At 38.7% G+C, this 22,522-nt stretch overlaps 1 protein-coding gene across 2 annotated transcripts; it reads right to left on the reverse strand.

Annotated features, from left to right (window-relative positions):
- Positions 1-11,133: 11,133 nt before the first annotated feature.
- Positions 11,134-19,056, reverse strand: LOC124441938 (serine/threonine-protein kinase LATS1-like). Of its 2 annotated transcripts, XM_046992414.1 has the most exons (5): positions 18,935-19,051; positions 18,168-18,854; positions 13,021-15,153; positions 12,142-12,572; positions 11,134-12,061 (listed from the first exon to the last, which is right to left on the reverse strand). In XM_046992414.1, the coding sequence occupies exons 2-5, from the start codon at positions 18,540-18,542 to the stop codon at positions 12,040-12,042; spliced, it is 2,961 nt and encodes a 986-aa protein (XP_046848370.1). In that variant the 5' UTR covers positions 18,543-18,854; positions 18,935-19,051; the 3' UTR covers positions 11,134-12,039. The 2 variants fall into 2 exon arrangements, with proteins under 2 accessions (XP_046848370.1, XP_046848369.1); XM_046992413.1 differs by having other exon boundaries at positions 18,168-19,056.
- Between the last annotated feature and the right edge of the window lie 3,466 nt (positions 19,057-22,522).

Below are 22,522 nucleotides of genomic sequence, written 5' to 3' on the forward strand. Positions count from 1 at the left end.
CTCAGTCCGAAGACGACAACCATACCGGTTGTCTTTCACAACCTGCGAGGCTACGACAGCCATCTCATCATGCAGACTACCGCAGAGACTGAAGAGAGGGTCACCTGCATCTCCAACAACGCCGAGAAATACATCTTGTTCAGTATCGGCCAGCTTCGATTAATCGACAGCGTCCAGTTTATGCTCTTAAGTTTTGATGAACTGGTGGAAGCCAGCGATCCGTGAGACATGCGCATTACAGCAGACTTCGAGCCAAACCCTGAGATGCGTACCCTCATGTTCCGCAAGGAGATCTACTCCTACGAGCATATGGACGGCTGGTCCAGATTTAATGAGGAATCCCTCCGGCAGAAGGGGTTAACAAATGGCGTAGTTTTCTTTGATTTACAGAAGGCTTTTGACACCGTAGATCATAGTATCTTGATAAAAAAACTAGAACTTTGTGGCATAAAAGATAATGCGCTTAGCTGGTTCATCTCATATCTAAGTAACAGAAAACGAGTATGTAAAGTAGGAATGTCTATTTCAAACAGTAAAAATATAACGAAGGGTGTACCACAGGGGTCAAATCTTGGTCCTATTCTTTTCTTACTTTATATAAATGATTTGCCGAATTGTCTTAGTTCCTCCGTACCAGCACTTTTTGCAGATGATACAAATCTCACAGTTTGTGCCTTTAAATCAAACGAGATTGAAAAATTTGGAAATTGAATTACATAAAGTCCATATGTGGCTTTTATGTAATAAGCTGACCTTAAATGTCAAAAAAACTGAGTATATGTTAATTAGAACAAGACAAAAGTTGTCCCAAGTTAGTGCTGATCCAATTTTATCGATAGGGACTGAGGCTATTAAACTTGTTTCATCCACCAAGACACTTGGTGTAGTTGTGGATGAGTGCAACACTTGGAAAAATCATATTGAAAATGTGGCCAAAAATGCTGCCAAGGGAATTGGCGTACTGCGTAGATAAAAAAGCACTTGGTAAAGGCACGCTTAAAGTCATGTATAATGCTTTTGTATTGCACATTTTGATTACTGTTCTTTGGTATGGAACAACAGCTCCAATAGTTTACAGATTAAATTACAAAAACTTCAAAATAAAGCTGGCCGAATAATTACAGGTGATTGCTATAAATTTATCTCAGACTCTGTAAGAGCTAAACTCTCTTGGGACATCTTAGAGGCAAGGAGAAAAGCTCAATTAGAAAATTTAATGATACAAATAATGAAAGGCAATTCTATAGATTATCTTCGACAGTTTTTCTCAATACGTACGAATGAAATGTATGAATTACGAAATAACAATCACGTTCTCAACTTGCCAAAACCAAAAACAAATGCCTTAAAACGTAACTTTGCATATAGAGGTGCAGAGGCTTGGAATAACATTGAAGATAAAAGAAAATATCCATTGCATGCATAAACTTTATAGATTTAATATATTTATTTTTATATAGCTTATACTTTGTTTTTATTGTTTGTTTATTTTATACCTAGATGTAGTATACTTTTTAATTTTATTTTATCACACGGCTATCTGTAGTTGTATTTTAGGATCCAATTTGAGATACTACAGTGTTTAAATAAATGTAAATAAATAAATAAATAAACCACAGCCCGCTCGACCTGTTGGGAGGTCACACTCCAGATAGGATCGGTCGCCCTACGCCTTTCGCCAACCTTGAGTTCGCCAGGCGCATACAAATACCGATGGCAAGCGTTGCTCTTTGAAACCAACTGGACGAAGCGCCGGCGCAGTGGGTTTGGCCTTAACGCTCTTCTTACGAATCGCAAGGGAGGGCTTCTCGCCCGTCAAACGAGTAGTTTCATTATTGAGGGCTTTAACTACCCCATGTAATTATGATACCCATTCTTTGTTCCGAGTTCCGGGCTCAGCCAGCTCGCGATGATCCTGGTAATCGCCCCGCCAAAGTTCGATTAAATCTTTCTTCGATCCCCAGATCTCTATGTACTCCAACCTTACCCCGTCGAAGTGTGACACCATTTTTATCACACGCTTTTTGCACAACCCCGCGAAACTCGAGCAAGGGTCGACTTGTAAAACTTTAGGCCATTGTAGAGGCCCACGGGCATAAGTAGACTCTAACGCCTTCCCAGTCTGGGTCGCTGTCTTGTCTGTGATTGCCTGGGCCTCCTTATACCGACTTGCTACGTCGACGACCGTCAATGCGTATTTGAATGTGCGTCTTCCGGCTCGATCGTGAGGCATAAACAAGAGATCGGCCTGGTGGATCTCATTCGGGGTGCTGATGTCAAACTTAGGTCGGGGGATAGCACTTCGCGCTTGTGCGGGCAAGTAGATCTGCCAGATGGCCTGTTTTGTTAGCCATTCATGAGCCACATCCTCGCTGACGCCAGCCTCTTTAGCCAGCTTTGGGATAGCAGCACGGCCGCGCCAGTAGCCCGCAGGACTGTAGTACGCCTCTGCGAGACGTTCCTCAACACTTCCGTCCGTAGAAATGCGACATGCTTTGCCGGGGCAACGGCTTTAACACTACGTGTCGTAGGCGGCTTCTCTTTAGCTTCGAAATCGTCAGGACCACCGCCAGTGGTCAGAGGCACAAGGTCGAGCATCTTCTGATCATTGGCTAGAGTGTCTTCGCCGAACACCCCCTCAATCTTTTTAAAAGCCTCTCTACAGACGTTAAAAGCTCCTTCACTATATACAGCATATAAAAATCCACCCCACGAAGGTGTCCTTGCCAAATTAAATTTCCATACCAACCTATTACCTTCCAAAAATGATTTCACCTCCTTGCTATCATAAATCCCCCTCAATGTTTTCTCAGTTGCTTTAAACGTCTTGGCATTGTCCGAAACCTTTGGCGAAGGTGTTCCCCTTCTAGCGGTGAACCTTCGCATGTAATTCAAAACAACGTGCACTTAAACTATCCACTAAGTCAAGATGAATTGCTCTTGTCACACAGCAAGAAACTTCACTATATACAGCATATACACAATATAAACAGCCGCCCACCAAGACAGCATGGCGAAAGCAGACAGCTGTTGCTCGACTCTGCACTGCAAACGTATTCGTAACCATGACCCGTTCGGGAAAGGCCTCCAGAAAATGTCTGCGCAGCTGGGGCACTGTATATGCTATTTCAGCGAGCGCACGTCCAAAGCTATCGAAGACAAGCACATGCGTTCCAGTACAACAAACAGTTAGCCAGTGGTGCCCCCTTCGACTGGATCATGGAGAGGGTGGATGTTGTCCGTGTTGCTGATGCAAAACTGCCCATCGTGCAGATGTGGTAGGCTGTCGTAGCTACAGACCCCAACGAACCGTCCTCGGGCTCGCTCGGCCTTCAGGAGGCGTTCGATGTCAACGCTCAAGAGCAGTAATTCATCTTCCATTCCTTATAATGAGCACAGCGGGAGTGCTAAAAAAGCACGCCAGCGTTAATCAGTTCTCGATGATGCGCCTGTAAACATTCTCGAGGTGTTGGAGCGCCTCTACATTAAGTGGGCAGTGACCGCAATGAGCAATGCCGCCCTTTGCCCGCACCGCGCACGGTAAGTTCTTTTTCCCCATGTCGACCAACGCTTCCCGAGACATTGCTCTCCACCCCTCCAGCGAGACATCGGCAATATCGCCGAACTCCAGAAGTGGAAAACCTCACATTCGCAGACCTTGACCCCTGAGATCGTGGCGAGCTGCTGCAGCGACACCATGGCAGGCAGCCTAATACTCCTCCGGAAGACCCATCATTAGCTTGATGGGTTGCGGTTTTGTGCACCATTGACAGTGTTGCATCATCTTGGTGTGACAGTTTTCGTCACCCCCACCCACGCCAGGGGCTACAGACCGAAGCTGTGAACATCTCTTTTTAATTACAGGCTGTTGTTTGCGAGGGGATGGAGTGAGGGGAAACCAGTATTTGAATAAAATTGTGTATGAAATAGCGTCGTTTGTATGGAGTGTTTGGCATGTCAAACTGGCGCTATGAGCGTCATGAATCTAGCCGAGCATTTCGATGGTCAAAGGCATAATCGCGCGTGGTTGGCTGGCAAAGCTATGAAATTCGTTTGCGGCCTGTGTGACAACAGCGGTGCTGTCAGCGGCGGGGATGGGGAAAAGCATGTCGAGTCGCCTGGGCACCGACAAAAGCTAGTTGAGGTCTAGAGTTGTTGAGATCTAGGGAGTGACCTCACCGCTTCCTCCGTGCTGCTTTCGAGGAACTGCAACGGCAAGTTGAGCTTGCGAGGAAGGGAGTATATGCCCACCTCCGCATATTGCACTTGCGTCCTCGAGGGGAGCCCTCTCGACGAGTACTAACTAATAGACCCCGACGGCTGGGGCTGGGGTGGGCTGGCCGTCTTTGGCTCCTGCCGTTGTCCAGGGTTCAGCCTTCGATGTCTTGTGGTTTTTGTGCTTACCATGCTTACTTTTTATGCTACCGTAATTACAAGAACGACGTACGCGAACTAGGGCTGGGGTGCTTAGATTTGCGTATACTAGGTCTCAAGGTGGGAGGTGCGCCAGAAACGACGCTCTATATACTATTATATCTTAATTTTGATAATGAGCGCGGATACAACAAGAATCAACCTTGCAGTTGCTGCCATTGTCTTCATTGATAGAATTTGACCATGATCAAATTAAATAATTCTGGATAGGTAAGACAATAAATTATTTGTCTTTTCAGCCTTATCGTTTTTTCGTATGACTCAATAACATCTTCTAGTCATCTTTGTTACCTGATCTTTTCAGCATGGTGTTAGCAAATAGAATATAAGAGCTCTGCTCCAAATAATGTGTACTGTTTATGCTGATCGTTTCTTTTGGCTATTTACAAACTGAGTAAAATGTGCAAGGTCTTTTTAGCGTCAGGGAAACGATTTTGCAAATAGATTGGTAAATTTAGGATTTCATACATTAACAAACAACAGAAAAGTATGCTGAGTGTTATAAAAAAAACAGGAAAACATCAGTATATTTGGCGTTCAAGTCAGTCTTAAAAAAATACAATCTTACGGATTTTATGGCTTTTTATGTGCATAATTGCTTTTCAGTCTTTGATGGACAAACAAAGCATACAAATATCTCACCTGTGAGAAGCTAGATGCTTTTTTTTTGTGGAAACTACGACATCCAACAACTGAGCAATTGAAGTATTGGCATTGTAAGTCAAAGCCAAAAATTATCGTGTTTGTTTTTAATAAATTCTATATAATTGACTATAGACACCAGGGGGAGGACGACAATATTTTTTTCTGCAAAGCAGTCATTTCAGAGGAAATAGGTCCATTGGCCGCAATTTTATTGATAGCCTCGTCCCAGTCTACTTAGCCCCTCCAGTTATTATAGAACTCAATAGAGATCTTTAGCGCAGAATAGACATCTAACAGAAGGCCCACTCGGCTAAAATCATGGTGTACTTTTTTACTACGCATGCGCGACTTCCCAGCAAGATACTTTCACAAAATCAATGTTGAATAGTACTGCACGAGATGCTATTTTACTAATAATTCACGTTTAAAGCAAAAGTTTGCCGAAATTTTTACAAAATATTTTCATCTTATCTTTCAAAAGCTCCAAGCTTTTGTAGTGCAAAACGATATATTTGTAGAAACATCTATATTTTCAAATTGCAATCTAGCCGAAGTATCATGCTGGAAGGCGTGTCTCCTTAGAATTTGCTTCAGAATGTGGGGGACACGAACATCAAAGGCTCCGACACGAGTGGACTTTTTGTTAAGATATCTATTCTGTGGCTTTGGCAAGAGTACGACTATTGAGTTCTATTAAATTACCTGAGGGGAAAAGAGGACTGGAACCCGGTATCAAAAACATGGATGCCAGAAGGAATTTTGGGGTAATGTCTTCCACTTGAAAATTTATTTTTATCATTCACTCCCCCCTAAAAATCAGTAAACACAACCACGAATATCGTTTTTGATTGAAAAATATGCTTTAGCGTTTTATCGAATACACAATCAAGAATATAAAAAAATCTTAGGTAAAGGAACTTTTGTTGTATTTAAATAACAATATAAATTCAAAATAACTCCACATGCGGCATTTTTTTGTGGGCCCGTGAATGTCTTTAGGTTTACGCAAAAATAAACACTCGCACTCTATGTATTTGTTCGTGAACAGTCTGGTACCATTATCGTTATCGAATCTTAGGGAAAATGTGCAAAAAAATCTTGGTATGGCAACTGCTAGTTAAAGCTTAGTGAGCTGCTACAAAACTATTCAGTATTACCTTTAAGCGTCTGCTGAGAACTACATTTCTTTTATAAAATTACAATTTATGAATTTAAAGTGCATTAGTTTCTCTAACATAATGCTGTTTTTTTGGTGAATTGGAATAAAAAAATCAAATAGCAGTGTGCTAATGGAAATATATAGTAAAATGTGTAAGGATTGTGTAATTCCTGCAGTATTTTGGCATTGTGTTATGTGTTAAGAATCAAGTTTGAAAAAAATAGCTAAAACTTGTGCAAAGAGACTAAAAATCTTTGCAGAACCACCTGCTTTCCCAGCTTCAACTTGACTATTTGCAACTGACTGTTTTTTATTTCAATTTCTAATTTTACTGTTTTTGATTTTAATGTTTAAATTTGTTTTAATCATTTATTTTATTTATTTCCACTTCATCTTTATTCGACATACAGAATTTCTTCTCAGAGGTGTATTACAAAATTTTAACAAAGGCCTACCTGATATATATAAACAATAATGGGGTCTCTTTCATACATGTTACCACTGCCAAAAATTAACCCAGAATTTCAACAAGCCCCCTTCCCCTTTAAAATTGTTCTTGTTCTTCTACATCCTTTTGTGCTTCTTCTTCCTACTTCTTCAGTGCAAATAAGATATTATGAATCCTGGATCACCTGGAATCATAACAATTATGGATTTTTGTAAAATGAGACAATAGTAAATCAAACTTTACGTGCTCATAGTCATAAGCTTATCTTGAGCAAAACTTTCACTGTAAAAGAGAATCTTATCTCATTATTGTACTAAGCAGTTCTTTTATATTGGTTTTGACCTATTAATCTGTTTACTATTACACTGCATACTTCATTGACAGAAACACAAAGAGGAATTTATAAAAAATAGTAGCACCAAAAAACCTTTTGATCCCACTATCTTAATTGTTTCTTACCTGCCAATGTGCAACACAAGCAATGAGATTGAGCTATTTTTGTGGTACTGTACATCGTTGGCACTGCACTCTATTCTATAGCTTTTTTTCATATTTTGCTAAAAAATATTGAGAAATGTTACACTACTTTTCAGATGAACTCAATTTGTTTTAAGACTTAGGTAAATTTTGTCTGTTTTACTTGATGAAAGATATCCACATTTTGAAGAGATTTCATGCTTAGTCATTTCATGCTTTTTTTGTTTTTTAGCAAAGAATAAAACAGACTAGACAAATATTGCATAAAAAGGAAGAAAAACAATTACAAAATACATGCCAAACACCCTAGAAGTATTATAATGCCAAGAAACTAAGACGAAATACTAATAATAAAGAATAATATAGAAAATAAACAATATCTTTTTCCTTACCAGTGTCATGTAACGTTTTCTTTTTTTACTACCTTATCATTTGTGTACCAAATAAATTTGCAGCATGTTTTTCCGATGAATTTTTTTTAAAAAAGCCATTTTCTCGTATAGAGCCTTAAAATATAAAATTTTCTACTATATTATGTATCCATTGTACAAGTGTTAGGTGAAAATACGGGTGGGCTGAAAATTTTCTATTTTTCATTCTGATGACGTTTTCTCCAAAAATTTGCCATATTTGGTATGACAGCACCATGTTTTTGATACCCGGCCGCGCGTTCATAAAATTTAATAATTTGGATGTGGATTTCCGTCCAGTTAATTAGTATACAGGTCAGTGAGTACGACTACGACAACGAGTACGTAGTTTAACTGTGTAAGAGAATAGCACGACGAAGTTTGTTGTTGTCGCTTCGTCAAAATTTTGTTTTAGCTATTGAACTGAAATACATCTGGAACGATAAGTCAGGGGGGTGAAATGAAGCCAGATTTTTTAATTTTTGCAGGTCGCGTTAGTCCTTTGGTAAAAAATTCAAAAAATAGCATTTTTCTAGTTGTAAAATTTCAAAATTAAACTTTGCGGTAGTTTTTCAAAATACCATCCAATTTAAAGAATATTAGTCAAAATTATAGACTGTCAGAAAAAATCGGACAAAAGTCTTAGCATTGCTGAGAAATTTTGAAGAAAGACAAAAATTACGAAAAGTCCGCGCGACTTTTGTTGCTTTTTCTGAGTTTTTGAAAGTTCCAGGCATATCCGAACGTTCAAACCACCTAAATATTGTAATTCCATGTTAAATACACAAGCCTATAAGGTTTCGTAAAAATTGAGAAATTTGCCAAGGAGAAAAATGTGTTTTTTTTAGAAGCATTTTTCATGCCATAAAAATACACATACTGCAAATATACGTACAGCTCAGTGTCATAAAAAGTAAAAGATCTTCGCAAAAACAGTTCTTAACGAGATATTTTATTGATGTAAATACATAAAAATCCAGAACATTTTTCAAATAAGAAACTCGCCATTCTAATTTTGTGTGTATAAAGCAAATGAGAGAAAAAGAAAATGAAAACAATGCATATCACGGCGGACCAATAAGCTTGGTAGCTGACACGAAAACAATAATGAAATAAACAAGGAAAAACTGTGTGCCACCATCAGATCGAATGCAGTCCACAAATCTTATGCCGCAGTTTCACCAAGGTATTAACACCTCTAATTACATATTTACACCAGATATGTCTGGCCAGTCTTTTTATATTCCCCATGTAGAAAGCAATGGAGAACCCTTGCAACCACAACATCAATATTGACTTTTAACATTTTATTTGTTAAAAACGTCATACTTGTTTTATTTTTTATGTTGAATTCTTACTGAATACTTCTTTATGTTACATTGTTCTTGTTAGAGTAGAACAAGTGTTCTTTGTTTATGAAATAAACATGTATTTGAAGAAAAAGTGGTAATCTTCCCAAATTTAGTTCATTATTCATGAATGAGTTTGAAAATACTTTTGCATCATGGACGCTGCCAGGCCACCTGCAGTCAGCATCCATGAATTAGCCATTAGAATCACAAACAGCTTGAACATGAATGGAGAAAAACTGTTTATAATTTAAGTAATCTTGAGAATCAACCAGAGATCTTTGAATGGGAATGTGAGTACCATCAATGCAGCCAAATGCCTGAGTCATGCCAAACCTTTTTCAAACTCAGCCACTTTTTTCCGCATTTCCACTACCGTTTGTGGAAGGTGTATATATATTGGGCAAAGATGTATACAAATTGCATTGCAAACTGCTAAAACGATTTTAGAAACTGTACATTGATGAACACCAAAGGCATTCGCTGTCATCCAAATAGAACCAGTGTCTTTTAAGCAATATAAAGTGATAGCGAGTTTTTTTTTCACGAGAGAGTGACCTATATTTTGGAATGTTTATTCCTGCAGAAATGTAAGGTCGCAACTCCTCGCACAATTAAAAATCTCTCTTTCGACATTTTAAAGTTTCGCTTCCACTCATCATCTGGGGTAACTCCATCAAACATATTCTTCCACCATAAGTCAGTTCTTCCTTTTTTGGTCCATATAGCTCGCTTTTTCCGACTAAATTTCCTAGCTCTTATGTATCGTGCTTTTTTCTCAGCTACTGATTTTTTTGTGGCATTGTAACTATAAAAGACTTTGTGAACGTATTGCCTGTATGCAGCCCATAAGTAAGTGAAACAATAAAATTGAAAAAGTAGACAGGAAACAAGAATGGAGTGATGCCAAAATTTCGTTATTTATAAAATGTTCGCCATATTTTCCCGCAAAAAATTCGAAATCGTTCTCGGAGCCAGGAACCCGAGTACCCTCGACAACTAAATCTGCCAGGACAACTCGGTCCATGTAATCGCTTGAAAAAAGCTAACCCGGATACCCGAGACAACTCACCTTGCCAGGACAACTAGGTCCATGTAATCGGCCCCTAAACTTTATGTCATTTAAAGTACACAACACTCCACGCAATTTCCACGCAAGTTAACAACGCAGTTTCTTAACTATCCGACTAACTACGTTTTGTGCAACACAGTTAAGTCGAGCAGTTAAGTAACTACAGCTATGGAGTTAACTACGGTAGTTAGCGTTAACTATAGTTAAAGTTAACCACGTTTTTATACAACCGGCCCCAGCTCACTTTGAGCAGTGTACAGGCATTAAATTAAGAATATTTACAGGGTCATAGTTTTTCTCCCTAATTTTTTTTCAGTTGACTTCTTCATGGAATAATTTCGTAAAAGCACTATTGCCAATACACATTTAATATACACGACAACTTTTTTGAAAATAGACATGTTTCGACATGTTTTTTGTTTTCATGTGACGTCAAAACGGTTACGTTAGTATAATAGGCTACATCAAAGCATGGGCGGCCTACAACTACATTTATTATGTCTTGCATTCATCGATCAATCCCGTTCGTCAATCTCGCGCAACGTTCGTGTAACGTGAGTCCTATCGGTTTATAAAGTCTTATCATCAAGGTAGGACTACAATAAACATATTATAAGATTACGAAGCATATGAACAAAGCGAGCATTTTTGTCCTCTCTAGCATTTTAGCTATTACGGAAACCTGTGATAGGGTTACCATATCAGTCCTACATAATCTTTTTTGCATTTAAAGTCTTTTTGTCTGCATATTGCAGACGTTCCCAACTTAATCGCGAGCAAACACAACATTAAAAATTTTCGCGGGCGAGAGCAGGAGGTGAAACCCCTGGAGTTTGCACAGCACTAACAACGGGTAAAGATGTAACTGGTATTTACGTAGGCTTGAAATGACCATAATAAGTGGTTTTTCATGCAAACTCGTATGAGTTGCTATCGGTTGAAGAGAAAAAATTTACAAGGATGTGGGAGATATTGCTCACAAAGGTTGTTCCTTCGAGCAACGCTGGGATGTTTTACTTCTTTGCTTATTACAGAGGGGGAGAACCAGCAATTTGCTTATAAAGATATCGAATTCTGAAGATTACGAGCAGAGCAGGATAGTCGACTTAGGTTTTTTGGGACCAGCTAACATTTCACGATTCGTAGTTATGACATTTACTTACAAATTAATAAATCATACAATTGCTCTACATAATAAAAAAACTTATACACTATTATAGTGTGGTCCATGAAAAATCAATATCCCACAAATACTTTAGTTCTTGATTACACCTAAAGAATGAAAATTGTATATTCACGGATTTTTATGGGGTGGGGGGAGTACTTCATGTAGACTATTGTACCATCCAACATGCCTTCTGTATATAAGTACTATGTTTGCCTCACGAATCAAGTTTATTTATATTCCATAAAATCTTAATATCTTTTATATGTAAATAGAGAAGTGTATGCATAGATCTGCGCATAAACAGAGCTCCATGCATCCAAACAAAGATGTTCATCGATAACCCGTACTATCCATAAGTAAAAGCACACAAGAACACCTTCTAATCAGAGTTTACAAATAACTTGCACCTTTAACAATCGATATCCATGCATCGACAAAAAATCCACGATGTACAGAAAACACCTTCACCGGTCCATCATAAATCTATGTGATCCACAAGCATCATTCACATAAGTAATATAATGTTCTATAGTTCAATTGCCAGTCACGTGATTTGTTCACATGATTTTCTGTTTCTGTTTAACAATGGCTAACCATCCAAGTAATATCGAAGATAACTAGCCAGGAGCAATAACGTAGACAAATATCATCATACACTCATACACTAACTGCACAGTACTGAATCCACGAACTCCACCTTTTTAAAATGGTTATTATTAAAAAAAGGAACAGCCGACAATGTTCGCAGGTGCATTGATTCGGTACCAGACTTCCTATAAAAACCATACCTACAGCATTCGCGAGAGTAGAATTTGACTAAGCAAGAATAAAGTATATCGTCGAATGTTTTTCCACGTTTCTGCCTTCTTATCACCATTTACCGAAATCCAATGATGTTCCTGTACGCACAGCAACAAAAAAGAACATAAAAATTCTCTATAGTTCAGGTTATATGACGCAAAAACAGATTTAGACGTACACGGGTGCTTTTCCGTCCTCGCTTTCGGTCCCGTCCCAGGAGCTGTAGTTTGACACCGAGGAGCGAGCTTGGTCCTGCGTGAAAAATCGCCTGTATGTAAACTCGTAAAAGGCGTGCGGTGGATGGGATCTGCAACTCCCACTGTCGGAAACATCCGTCATGCTTTCACAATCGCTACCTGGTTGTCGTTCCGGCTCGACCGGATCGAAATTCGACGTGTCCTCGGGATGTTTTATATTCGGGACATAACAGGCCTTCGTTCGACGAATCATTACCCAATCAATGCCGTGGAAAAAAGGATGGTTCTTAATGTCATCAGTGCCACCTGCACCAATTCGCTTATTGGCGCTAGTGCAAAGGCGTAAGATAAGGTTCTCGGCTTCGGAAGATAGTTTTAATGGAATGTGTAATGTGTTTTCCCAGTTGATGACCTGCATAAACAAAATATATCATAAACTACGCAATTCCCATGGAGGCAAGAGGTGCTTTTCAAAATATAAATGGAAATCTTTGGATTTTATGAGCGCACATTAAAGACGTTTGAACGTCGGGTGGGGGAAGGGGGTGCAATTTCTCAGCTTTAGTGAAATATGTACAAATCGTTTCAAAAACTCATAAAAAACGAAAAGTCGGTCGGGCTTTTCTATCTTATACATTGTTACATTGTCATACGGGAGTGGGGTGGGTGGGGGTGATCCTGTACATAATAATTTAATATTCAAATAAACAAAATTATTCATCTGCTCTAAGCAGAATTTAACAGTAAGTTTGTCCTACCATTTGAAAACGTGCTATCCATAGAAATACAAAGAATAACATGACCAACAAAATTTTCTACAGGTGGAAACACAGCAATAATTAAAAAAGGCATTAACGCACCCTCATTTGTGTGTCAGCTGCATTGGAAGCATAAAACGGAGGTCGCCCGACTAACATCTCGTAAAGAATAACGCCTACCGACCACCAATCACAGAGATGGGTGTATGGTATTCTCATCAAAACTTCTGGTGCAATGTAGTTAGGTGTGCCAACAAGTGAGTGGGCCTGACAACGCAAATGCTGACGTGCGTGGCGACGGGAAAGAGGCGTTTGCCCGTCCAGTACATGTCCACATCGGCACTTGTGCTCTTTAGCCCAATTATTATCAATATCAAAGCTTGGCTCTCTGTTATGACCATGAGGTAGAGTAACACATTGGTAGTATTTTGAATCGTGGGTCCATCGAAAGCCAGTACAAAGACCGAAATCCGTCAACTTGATGTGGCCGTCACTGTCAATAAGTACGTTATCTGGTTTTATATCCCGGTGAATGAAACCCATACGGTGCACGGACTCGATAGCAAGCACAAGTTCCGCAATATAAAAGCGTGCCATATCCTCTGGAAAGATGGATTTTTTGATAAGCAAACTCATAAGATCGCCTCCCGGTACGTATTCCATCACAAAATAAAGATTTTCCTTATCTTGAAAAGAATAAAAAAGTTTAACAACCCACTCATTGTCCGCTTCCGCCAAGATATCACGTTCCGCTTTCACGTGTGCCACTTGGTTCCTCTTCAACACTTCCGCTTTCTTTAGAATCTTCATCGCGTAAAGCGTTTGATTATGCTTTGTCAGAACTACCTCACCAAACGCTCCAACGCCGATCTTCTTGATCTTATGAAACATAGATGGGTCCATTTTGCTGCGCTTTAACCGGATGTAATTGGATTCTTTTTGGCTAAGAATCTTCCTCATTTCCGACTGCGCATCTTCAGATAGCTGCACCCGTTGCATTTCAAGTTCGAGCTGCTCGCGTCGTTGTTCCCTCTCCTTCCGATCCTTAAGGACATTCTCGATACGCTGTTCCATGTAGAATTTGTAGGTTTGAGGTGATACGTGGGGCCGCTGACTTCGTTCCTCGCCGTTCACGGAGCCATTCGACATGGAAACATCGTTTTCCGGTCGCTTTCGTACATGCACGACGAGTGTGCCAGTGTCGTTAGTGCAGACAGAAGGGCTATCGTCGTCCATACCATCAAACGAAGTCAAACACGCCAAATCAAAACCAGAAAAGTCAGCATCCTCGATCGTCGACGCTCGGCTGTCGTCGGAGCTCATTGAAACGTTATCGGACTGAGGAGCATTTAAACAAGTCCACTGGTTTAATGCGTTCGACTTATTACTTTGATCGTGGCAAACCTGTGATGTCGAAGGGTAGCTTTCTGGGGGCTGAGTAAATTTCTTTCGGTAGTAGGGCGGTGGCTCATATTCCTCGCGTGGAATATATCTACTTTGTTGATGTAACATATTATAATTTGAATCAAGTGAGCTCATTTGCATATCAGTTTTACCATAGCTTTGCTGTATGCCAGAGTACATGCTGCCAGGGTCTGGTTCGGTAGCAACGGTTGCAGGACTCGTTTGCACCGAAACTTGGAACGTTGTTGCCTGTCCAGGAGTATTTGACACCATTTGCGGGAAAGTTGTGCGAGGCACATGCGTCCCATTTACAGGATTAAGACTGACCTGAACCTGGAACTGTGGGGAGGTTGTCTGATTGGGGTAACCACCATGATGAAAACTTTGATGACCATGACTGATGGGGTTGACTTTCTGAGTTAAAGAGAAAGGAGTGGACGTCCACATCGCTGCGCCTTCAGGTACAACAGACATCGGTTGACGTTGCGGGGAACTACCCTTACCCGGCATGTTTGACATTGATGTCACTTTCCATTCGGCTTGCGAAATCATTTTGTTGCCACTTGGTAACGCCGTTGTTTGCATGTACTTTGAGGTCTCTGTCTTACTAGTTCGGTGTGTGGCTACAGATTGGTTTTCTGGATAAGCTCGGTTAACTTTTTGGGAAGCAAGGCTGTAGGGTGGAGGGGATTTTCCCGTATACGGAATAGGTGCTATCAGGTTTGGCCTTGGTCGATTCCGACTTGCGTTGGGGTTGATTCGCTGAAAACCGTTATTGTTCGCCATTGCCCTCGCGAAATCGAAATTCGATGGCGAAAGTATATTCTGGCCCTATGAAAAGACAATAAACGTTAACGAAGGAAAGCTTATGACATTCTTATAAGTGATAGATTGAGAATTTGCCATTTTTAATGTAAAGATACGTGCGCAGCGTTGAGGTGATTAGGCGATAAAAAATGAATAAAATTTTTGTTGCCAAAAGCGTAATCTAAAAATTTCCTGTTTTCCATTGAAAAAATGCGTATTTAAGTTCATAATTTGTTTGTTATATTAGTTCGTGTTTTGGCGAATTTTTACAAGCGACATTGTTAATGGTGTGGGTGGATGTGCCAAAAAAATATACGCAGTTGTGCCCGACTGATTTCTTTGGAAAGGCAAATCACGCTAAAAAGGAATAAGTCTGGCACAAATGAATACATGAATAATCACTCCCCCCCCCCCTTATCTACAGCTGCGACCCAGATTTCCACACTTTCCGCTTGGAAAACATTCCCTATGGAGAACAAAATCCTTTAGGGTAAAAAAAGCACCATTATAACGACATTGTAAATACTATGGCGAAATGTGTGAGTACGCACAAGGACTTGTACAAGGAGTTGAGTGTGGCGGTTGGCTAAAAATGACAACTTATAACATCATAGTGTATTGACAAAAGTGCAACAGGGAAGGGTGTTCTTTTCTATTAAAAATGATTAAAAGTCTAAAGGCCATTGACAATCATGTTCACCATACAGTGCATGAATATAGCTACTAGTAGTGGAATGCTTTAAAAAAAAACAACCTTCAGATTGCCTGTGTGTGGAACTAATAATGTTATCGTCAACAAACTATACAAGAATTAGTTAACAAAATTTAATCAACAACATGTAATACACGCCATTTAGATAACAACGATACAATGTATAAACACTGTAATTTTCATCGATCTAGTTCATTTTTGCTCGTTCAAATGCTTCCTGCGGAGTTGTTTCATGCAGAGGGCTTGGTTTTCTCGATTGAAACAATCATAATCTCCCGAGGTATTTGGACTCCATGAAGCCAAAAGTTTCTTAATTGGTAACACGATCCGTTAACGATGTCAAAACTTTTTAATCAAAGCAATTATCTCATTATCTATAGACATAGGAATTCACATCCGAATAAACATGGAACTTGAAAAAAATTACCAAATTTAAAAACACAAATCGCCTTTTCTCTACTGTCGAGTCGGAAATGATGTCAAAACTACCTTCTTGCACACGCTGAGGTAAAAACAAAGCATAAGTAATGGAAGAAAATATGTTCATTTTGCAATTGTTGAACACAGCAGATACAGTTTCTGGCAAGTGTCGAAAGACGTATTTCGTAATTTAAATACCACACTCGAAAAAAACTTCAAGCCGTTTATTGAAACCATGAAAAGTGCCTACATTGTTGTTTTGGCCTATTGACTTTTGGCCTATTTTAAGCCGCATTTTTTTCGCTAGGGAATGCCATGCAATGTAATTCCACTAGGAATTTCGATTTTGGACAGTAATTACACCCAACAACTTTAGGATTGTAATTTCGACAGAATACCTAGTGAAGAGCCCAGCCTCAGTGTACTCCTTATGTACCATTCTCAGCACAAAGAGTACAAAGAAGTACATATTTTGTTTAAGTAAAGTTATGGTGGTCGTACTAAGAGATCAAGCAGCTATAGCAAAATTTTCAACATCCAACACAGGCATTCTCAGAAAGACATAATTACAATGGAAGGTAAATTATAATCGTCAACGTAGCAAGGCATTAAAAATATGAGATAAATTCAACACTCTAGTTAGTCTACCATACATGGTCAAAAGTCCATCAAGTACACTCAGTTTACGATTTTTGCTTCACAGTTGTAACCAAACACTTTCAGGGGAAACATTGTACAGACAGATTTCGAGAGAGATGAACTGAGGAAACATAAATTGCAACTAGCTTGACATTTAGGGGACACCATTCTATCTGGCTAGAAAAGTTATCTCAATCACGAAACGAACATGAAAAATGGCATATTAATCCCGTATGGACTTTGAAGCATAAACATCAAAATAGTTAGACAAACAAACGCGAGTAGGAATGCTGATTATGCTACATTAAATCATGCGAATGCTCTGATTTTAGAAACTTTGCAAGGGATTTGTTCTCCGTCGGATCTCGGTCACTGTTTGTAACATTTCATCTCAAATGTTAATCTAATGAAAAGATTTACAAAAAGGTGTCAAAAGGATGACCGTTCTCACGGCTGTTAAAATTCCTTTTCCAGTTTCGAATCCTATTTCCTTTCCAATAGAAAATTGTCCGATGTCAAGGCCGGAAAACATTCGGCAACGATTAGGTGGAAGTAAAATAAAACGAGAATATTTGGTCTGTTTTTCATCGAAAATATATTTTTAGATGTGCCAAGCATGTCTGACGAACACTCAAATGTTATTGTTGATATCTATTCCGTCTCGATTTTCATCATGATTTGTATATGTGAGTCGAAAATTGTCATAATAAAGCTAAAGGCATCACCAAGGGTAAAAACGTTCGAGAATTATTAATAATCGTTCAAAACAAGCCTCACAAGCGAGTCGCAATTGACGTTCGAAAAAAAGTAGGTTAATTGCGACAATTCAGTTGGTTTGTACAACGAGAAATGTGAAGGTCTGCTTTGTTTCAACTAAAAATGGACGGAAATTTTCACGAATTTCGATGTGCATTCGAGATAAGCACGGGAGTCAGCTTTGTCATTGTGTATAGCAGTGTTTTCATAGTTGTGGAAAACCACAGGTAACAAAACGTGCATGAACACTTCCCTGGCATAGAAAAGACAAACTAGACGTTTCAATTAAGTGTACACGTTTCAAACACGGAAAAGTTTTAAGTAATGCAATTTTTCAATTTTTAAAGAGACAAACGAAATTTGCATCTCAATGGCAACGAAATTGTGAATAGCCGAAATTGTTTCCCCATACCGCTGTATTATTTTAAAGTATTAAACACGCCACGCGCGTAGGCTTGGAAATTTATGTTATTTTGTGAACGTGGAGATGAAAATTTTGATAAATATATACCTCTACGTTCTCCGGCACATAATGCAGGCCATTCAAATCATTTGCGCCTTGCATAGAGCACTCAGAACTTGAGCTTGAATAGCCAGATTCGTCGTAGTTAGGTTGTAAGTTCGCATGTTCGTGTCGTCCCCTGTTTTGATCAACCAGATTATTTCTTTGAGCCGAGTATCGTCCATTCATACGTTGGTTCTGTGGAGATGGGTTTAGGTTGTTTGAGCGATAAACTGCCTGATTACCGACATGATGCGGTTGTACTTCATTGATATTCTCAGGTTCCCTTCGAAGATGCTTCAAGTTATCGCGAATTTCTCGTAGCATGAGATTATGATTAAAAACTACTGGCCTATTCACACGACTTGCCGAATGTTCGGCCATTATGAATGTCTTCAAGGTATACGAAAACTCGGTAGTTCTAGTTTTAAACTCAACTTGTATTCGTCTGCCAATTCAAAGCAAGATACCAAATACGGATTTAAAATAATGCTACAATTCTGTATTCTACAAAAAAGCGATGTCTTTGGACGCGTACTTCTGAATTAAAATGTCATATTATATACGAAATTTATCAAAGATACCAGTGAATATCCCATTTTACAAACCAAACTCTTCGTTCATAATACGACAATACGATCCTGATTCAAGAACGCGAATGACTCTCAAATCGTTGTAATTCATTCAAGATACGTCCTTTTTTGAGAATATAATAAAACACATTTCAGAGTACAATTTCGGCGACGAAACGAGAAAAAATTAAAGAAATATCATACGTTTATGACAAGTCGACATATATTGGTGATTAGAACAAAATTACTTGAATTCCACAAAAGAGATTAATTCTGCTTCCACTTTGAATTCTTCACCTTTTCACTTCCATGCATGAAATTTCTGTTTCGACAATGTACCGAACCTGAACAATAGCACAAAACAAATCGCTAAAAAATCAAGGTGTAAACGTCATCTAAACTTGTTCACATTATAAAAGGAAAAATAAAATTTTCTCAGCCAGGCGATTTTTGCGGAATTTCATCATTTTCTAATCCAATTATCGTGATTTTTATCTTACTGCGAGTAACGAAGCCTAGTTACAAATGACCGAATACAGTCTTTGTTAGGCTAGTAAGCACAAAATATTACAGTCTTATTACAGATTTATTAGGCTAGTAAGCACAAAAGCAAAGATAATTGTAAGAATTATTTTTATAGGTCTTTACATACAGGAAAAATCGTGTTTATGACTAACAGCACGCGCGTCTGTTGACTCTCGTGTCCATGAAAAGAATTTAGCTTCGAGCAAATTAGTTCAGTTAGGAGTTTCTTGCTCCATTCTGTGTGAATTTATTTCGTGTGAAGAACATGAACGTTGTAATTATAGCTAGAAAAACAATGCCCTATAAGAGCAGACAGCAAAATTTTAATAATAGTCGCATCTCTGATACTTATTGCACAATTTATTTTAAATAATAATCATAATTAACATAATTTACTTTTGTCACCGAAGCTTGAAAATTTAGATGCTTTCAACATTTTATTCAAACCTTAACATTATTTGGCAGGTAAATACGAAGATTTCTAATTTGGCATATGAGATTCGACCTTTCTCTTTCAATAATTTTCCGACATACCTACATCCATGCGACTGACCTATACCATTCTCCGTCGTTCACAGTCATTCATTAGAAGCATTACCGTCATCCGCCTTTTATACATTCCCCTCTTTAGAGATAAGAAGAAATTTTGTGTGAGGAGTATGGACTTACTCGGAAGTCTTTACCATTCAGACAGATACTAGATAACTGTCCAAAATGTTTATCTTTACGATCTCAAGAGATGAGACTTGTTTTGTATATTCAAAAAGAAAACTCAGTAACGTCACCCTTCAACTTTGAGAGCTCTCCATTCGAACCAGATACATCTGTGATTCGAACACGTGGAATATAACAGAAAATATTTCCACCCTAGCATTAAGTCTATAGAAGAACCAAGTTTTCTTTTTGATAATATAGTTTTGGGTCTAGATTTGGCCAAAAGTAATTGTTTTACAGAGTTTTAATTCAGCTGCAAAAGCTAAAACGTGCATAGCCAATATCGTGGCCAGCCTGGAAATAGGTCTTGCTATAATTTCAGCTCAGTAATTATTCTTTCTCTAGAAATCTATTGTATTTACAATGAGTGAACATTTAAGTATTTAATAAGCGCACGAATAAACTTACGAGTTGTATGGAGTGTTTGCATTTGACGTCAAAACGGCCATGTTAGGGGAGTACAACACAGTGCCGATGCTCAACAGACCATGAAATCAACATAAATTCTCTTCATTCTATGCGATTTCCCCCCAACATGGCGAATGATGAAAACACTCTATACGCCACTAGCAGTACTTTACACTATTTTTTAAACTACAACAAAGAATTTGGGGAACCTCGTGGAATCCGCCAGAAGTGATGTTCGAGAAATGTAAATTACATCGTGTCGATTTATCATTTTCATCGACACGTGTTAACAATGTTCAGCAATACCGGAAAGAAATATTTTGTGAACCCAGAATGCACTGTATAAAATAACACGCGTACAATGAGAGGAAGACTGAGTGATTTAGTGTGAAAAGTAGCAACGCACACCCATGTCACATGGTCCATGCGAACATGACACATAGAGGATGCTGCGAGGGCGGAAAAATTACACGCCATTTAGCGTACGTGGTGACAGTCAAAGCGCGTTTCTAAAGTTAAAAATACTTAAAACAGGCGTTACGAATAGGTGCACATAACAAACAGATTACTCGTAATACATTTAATTAGTTTAACAGCAGTGCCAGCTTGATTCATGGAGATAGAGGAAACCACAGTCAACTATAAAGAATTTTCTCCCCACTCAAAATAAAGCATACAGCCTGCTTTACAACGTGTACCATAGATGCATGAACGACAAGATTTTTTGTTTCTTTTTGTCTAGAGGTTTACATAGACAAAGAGATCGTGATTTTTATTTTAATCTCTTTTGTTCTTCTTTAAGCTTGTGCTCAACAATTTGTGCTATTTCCCTTGTCACATTTATTGTCAACGCTTATGTCACATGCTTTGTTAATTGTCTTCAATTATGCATATTTCAGTCGTGTGAGTCAGGCTGAAAAGGCAGAACTGAAACAGTGGTTTAACGATACTGCCCAGCACCCGCACCGAGATAGCGTGCTCCCTGCGTCTCAAGTTGCTTAATTAGTAAAACTGAATTGAGCGAATTAAAACGGCGACCAGGCGAGTACTGACTGCTGAGAGTTTTCCAAATAAAATGCGCATGTAAGCGTCAGCGTAGTTGGTTTTGATTAATTTCAATCAGTAGCATGGTCAGCCCATAATTTTTTGTACACAAAACGATAAGAGGAAACTTTAGAAATATTTTGCCAAATGCCAACTTTTTTGTAGCTATTAAAAAAAACTACAACTTTTGAATCCGACGTTTAAAATTTACGTGAATTAGAAGTGATTGATCATACGGAGGAGTAAACACGAATAAAATAATACATCGGAATTACAACCATTGGACTTTGCAAATTCCAAACATGAAATTCATTTCAATGGCGTTTATGACTCCTTGGGGGTCATTTACTGCCGATATATGCAAATTCTAAACGCTGCAGGAGATTATAAAGGTTGCAGTTTTATCGACACAAGCCGTAGAATTAACGCATGCGAACTATTTTATAAAGTTTTCCTTCGCACGTTCTTCTATAAAAATAAACTTACAAATCATCAACTCATTTTGTTTTTAATGATCTTAATGATGTAAAACATATAATTTCGGGGAGTTGAAATCACTAATACTCGAGGAGATTTTGTTCATATAATCATATGTTATAATACATTATCACTATCGATTTCAACAGAAACTGATTAAGTAGAACATGTACTTATGAAAAGTACCCTTTCCTCCCTCGAATCGATCTTCCGTGGTCCCTGATTTTCATTTCATTTAAAAAGAAAAAGTCACGAGTCACACATTCACTAATTTCAATTAGGACGTTTAGGAGATTACTCACACCGGATGAAAAGTCAGTCCCCAGCAGCAGAGAGCAGCAAGCTTAGCATGGTCCAAACAATTTTCATACTGTGCTTGTAGAGAAAAACACATGGTCTTTATCAAACAGGAGCCTCATTTGTTTTACATCAATTGTTTTACACCAGTAAGATGAAAACTTGAAATATACATCAAGATAATTTTACGCCAAAAGTTCCTTTTAAAGGCAATGAACGGTTATGACATCTCCCAAAACAAGTACATTTGCCGTGTATTGTCTACACCTTGTCTGTTGTTTGAGGTTTGACGGCACATGTAATTGACATTGTGAAGCATTCCACGCG

This window comes from Xenia sp. Carnegie-2017, unplaced genomic scaffold (genome assembly GCF_021976095.1).
Source record: "Xenia sp. Carnegie-2017 unplaced genomic scaffold, XeniaSp_v1 HiC_scaffold_20, whole genome shotgun sequence".
Lineage (NCBI taxonomy): Eukaryota > Metazoa > Cnidaria > Anthozoa > Malacalcyonacea > Xeniidae > Xenia > Xenia sp. Carnegie-2017.

Excerpts from the sequence above, each read along its gene's own strand:
- LOC124441938 (XM_046992413.1), bottom strand. The coding sequence starts at position 18,542 with ATGGCCGAACATTCGGCAAGTCGTGTGAATAGGCCAGTAGTTTTTAAT. Across the intron at positions 15,154-18,167 it reads ATGTGCCGGAGAACGTAGAG|GGCCAGAATATACTTTCGCC; the intron begins GTATATATTTAT and ends GTCTTTTCATAG. Across the intron at positions 12,573-13,020 it reads CAGCTGACACACAAATGAGG|GTCATCAACTGGGAAAACAC; the intron begins GTGCGTTAATGC and ends TTGTTTATGCAG.